This window comes from Drosophila busckii, chromosome 3R (assembly GCF_011750605.1).
Source record: "Drosophila busckii strain San Diego stock center, stock number 13000-0081.31 chromosome 3R, ASM1175060v1, whole genome shotgun sequence".
Classification (NCBI taxonomy): domain Eukaryota; kingdom Metazoa; phylum Arthropoda; class Insecta; order Diptera; family Drosophilidae; genus Drosophila; species Drosophila busckii.
In genome coordinates, this window is record NC_046607.1 from 16,514,923 (window position 1) to 16,518,839 (window position 3,917).

General features: G+C 46.3%; 1 protein-coding gene across 1 annotated transcript; it reads right to left on the bottom strand.

Annotated features, from left to right (window-relative positions):
- Positions 1–369: 369 nt before the first annotated feature.
- On the bottom strand, positions 370–1,647 carry LOC108601352 (putative cyclin-dependent serine/threonine-protein kinase DDB_G0272797/DDB_G0274007). Its single transcript, XM_017989252.1, has one exon. The coding sequence runs from the start codon at positions 1,645–1,647 to the stop codon at positions 370–372; it is 1,278 nt and encodes a 425-aa protein (XP_017844741.1).
- Between the last annotated feature and the right edge of the window lie 2,270 nt (positions 1,648–3,917).

A 3,917-nucleotide genomic window follows, 5' to 3' on the forward strand; every position in this document is an offset into this window, starting at 1 on the left:
TGAAATTAAATAAATACACGAGTCGTACTCGCTGGCACGTCCTGGGGAGGATTACGGGCATGTTGCCGATAAGTGCAACATAAAATCGCAGCTTAAATGCCGCCATTGTGCATTACTAAATGTTTTATACGCTGTCGCTTTTGTTTTTACAACTCTCGCTGTGTTTATTAATTTTAAACTGTTTTTGCTGCTCTCTTTTTTTTATTGCCAAATGCAATTTGTTGTCAAGTTAAATGAGTCAAAAAATTGATGCGCTTATAAAAACGTAAACAAAATGAAATGAAAGTTGAGTGCGCTTTGGTGTACGCGGCGTATGAGCAACGTGCTTAAACTAAATGCCTAATTTAAATAGAGAGAGAGAGAGAGAGATTACCACCAGCTCTTGACCTTATGCAGCACCGTCTTGAACACGGGCACTTTGACGGGAAACGGCTTGGGCACCTTGATGGGCAAATACTTGATGACAGTGTAGGGCACACGCTTCTCCACCGGCACCGGTATGTGCTTCTCGACGGGCACAGGCACCAGACGTTCCACAGGCACCTTGAGCTCCTTCTCGACAGGCACCGTCACCTGCTTCGTTATGGGTATGTGAATGGGCACGGGCTTTTTGATGGGTATGATCACGGCATGGCTGATGGGAATTTTGACGGGCTGCTCGACAGGCACGTGTTGCTTCTTGACATGCTTAACGGGCACATAATTGATGATGTCCACATGATGATGATGCTGCGAGTGAGCATGGCCGCCGCCGCCGCCGCCGCCGCCGCCGCCTCCTGCTTCATGCAAGTAATTGTTGCCCTCCTCATGTCCAGGCGCATGTTCGAAATCATCCGAGTGCGAGTCCGCATCGGCAGAAGGTGCAAAATAAGAGGCGTGCTCCAGTTCTTCCTGCTGCTGCTGCTGCTCTTGATGTTGCTGCTGCTGCTGCTCTTGTTGTTGCTGCTCAGCATGCTGCTGCGACTGGTAGGCATCGTAGCCGGAATTATGCTCGTAATGATGCAGAAAATTGCCCACTGAGATTTTGTCGTAGGCGTTTGAATGCGCCGATTGTTGCTGCTCCGCTTGACTCTCGTATGCCTGAGCCGATGGCAGCGAAGGATGCCAACCACTGTGTGCAGCTGGGTAACTGCTGTAAATCGCACTTGAGTGCTGTTGACTGCCGTAACCGCTGGGACTTGCTGCTGCTGCTGTATCGGCGTAATCGCCGTTGGTTGCTGCCACCGCAGCAACCGCTGCTTCGGCATCCTCATGCTGCTCCTCATAAATTGGTATCTCTTGTTTTGACGAGGCTTCGCCATAAGCCGGAGCCACAGCGCCATACCCATTGCTAATGTGTCCCAGCCCCGAGAGATTTGTGAGGCCATTAAGCAAGGCAGCGGCTCTACCTTCGCCCGCTGCTTCGCTCTGACTGCGTCTCACATCCATGGGCGTATACCTAAAGGCGTAACGCTGCGGCAACGACGACTCCAGCGGCCGCCATCGATTGTTTCTCAAGGCCTCGGCCATATTGTTGTGGCCATAAACAGCGCCCAAGTCCATGCGCTGCTTCAGTTGTGTGGTCAGAGTTGCTGCTGCTGCTGCTAACGCCGTTGTCGTCGTCAAGAGCAACCACAGCTGCTGCTGCTGCGAATGTATTAGAAGCATTTGAATTAATGTTTTGTCTAAATGCTGATTGTGATGCTTACCAAATTCACTTTGGCCATTTGGCTTAGCTTAGAGGGCTGAGTGGGTCGCTTGCTGCTTTCGCTGCTGTTTGGGCCTAAGACAACGCGTTGGCTGCTTGGCTGCAATTCAAATGTCTGCAGTTTGAATTTGGCCCGTTGCTTATATACTGAGAGAGTAGGACAAGCCAACAGCAACAACAATAACAACAACAAAAGCAAACATTACACAATCCATTGCAATTGCAGGCGCTGAAGCTAAAGCTAAAGCTAAAGCTAAAGCCAAAGTGAGTGTCTTTCATTTGCTGTTGCTGTTGACCCGCCCGTAGTTCCTCATTTCGCGCATTTGGCCATTTGAATTTTGATTTTGCACCCATTTCTTGCTTTTCCTGCGCATTTATGAATTAAGCTACGCGAACTCAAATCATAAGAAACAACAAGCAACAAAAACCGGCCCCACAAACAATAAAGTTCAAAGTCAGTTTGGCGGCCACAAGCAGCTGCAGCAACTTTAGCGCTGCTTGCCCCACTGTGCTGCACAATTGCCAAGCGGCACGCGCCAGGTTAATCATAAACTGCAGCAGCGACTACTTAAAGTCGCAGCTTGATTCACGACTTGTCCGACTTGCAAGTCGTGGCCTTCATAAGCAAAACAAACTGGCATTCATTTAAAGCAGTTGTCATCGTTGCTATTATTATTACATTGTTGTTGTTGTTGTTGTTGTTGTTGTTTTTGGCAGCAAAGTGGTCCAACAGCTTTGCTGTCCAGGAAGACAGTCGGGGGCTATAACTGACAGAAGCTGATTGCTGTGATTTGCCTGCTGGCTTAAACTTTTTCATTTGCTATTGTTTTAACTTGCGCTTGCCCAAAATAAAAAAGGTTAATTTTAATTATTTTACGATGCTTTGATATAGCCAAACTGTTTTGGCCATTGTGTAGTCGCAGTCGCTGTGTTGACCCCCCCAGGGCAGGGTGTAGTGCTGCGCTGCCAGGGCCAGGGCAAATGAAAAGTGAACGCCTCTTGAGTGCAGCACCTGCAGACATGATGCTGCTGATTATATTTTTCTTTGCCGCGCGTAACAGCTCGTTAGTATTTTCAAGTGATTTTCACTTTACTTTGCTTCGCTTTTGCGTCATCGCAGCGGCGACGGCCTTCACCACTGCAGGAAGGCGAAGGTAAGCAGCGGGCAAATGTCTGAAAAGGAAGTGTACTGATTTGAAAGGAAACAAACAGTTTTCAAGCCCCCCCCCCCTTTTTGTACTCTCTCTCCTTTTTTGTTGTAGGTAGTGCAGTTATTTTTTTTTATAGTGCAATTTACGCTCTCTTTATTTCAATTGCAATTACATGATTTCTTTTTGGCCACAGCATTGGGTAAAATGCAAAATGTTATGCAAGCGAAATATCAATTTAGCAATACCACAAAAGTGGAGCAGCACACACACATGACAAGCGACAAGCGACAATCGACAAGCGTCAGAGAGGGCTCAACTCAGTTGTATTTAGTAACAAAGGCAGTTGAAACAATGCAGCGCATAAAACAAATACCTATGCATAAATATAAATAGCCAGCCAGTTCGACTATGCATTGCATTTACTTTTAGTCCTTTCGAGTCCTTTTTTGGCATGCCAGTGTGCGAGTTCGAGTTCGGGGTGCAGGCCAAATGGCGTGTTAGCCTGGCCTGGGCCGCTGTCAAGCGTATTTTGCCCGAATATTTTCAATGCATTTATTTGAATGTAAAATTGCATTGTATACGAATATTTTACATTGTTTATATGCATATAGAGTGCTTACGGTTTTTTTCTATTGCAATTTGCACACATGGCGTATACTTATTTTGTTTACATGACAACTTGAGCACACCACAGACAAAAAATTGTTAACGACGCTTCAGTTGACGCATAGCGTGTGTTCAGCTATAGCTGAACTGGTTAATTAAGATAAGTGTGTCTGATTTTTGAGCCAACTCGTTGCTTATCTCAAATGCTGGGGCACAAGTGTTTGGCAAGGATTGCAAGCAAAACTAAGTTGCATATATATGCGGCATGTGTTTTTAAGCCTCGTTGGGCACAAAACAATTAATTTTGCGACACACCCACACACACATGCACACATGGACATGCACATACATGTAACTCGTTTAAAATGTAAAACATAAAAGCGTCGCAACAACAACCGGAAACGGAAGCGCACAACTCTTTACGCGAATTAATCACACAACAAGCACACACACATACACACGCATACAGGACA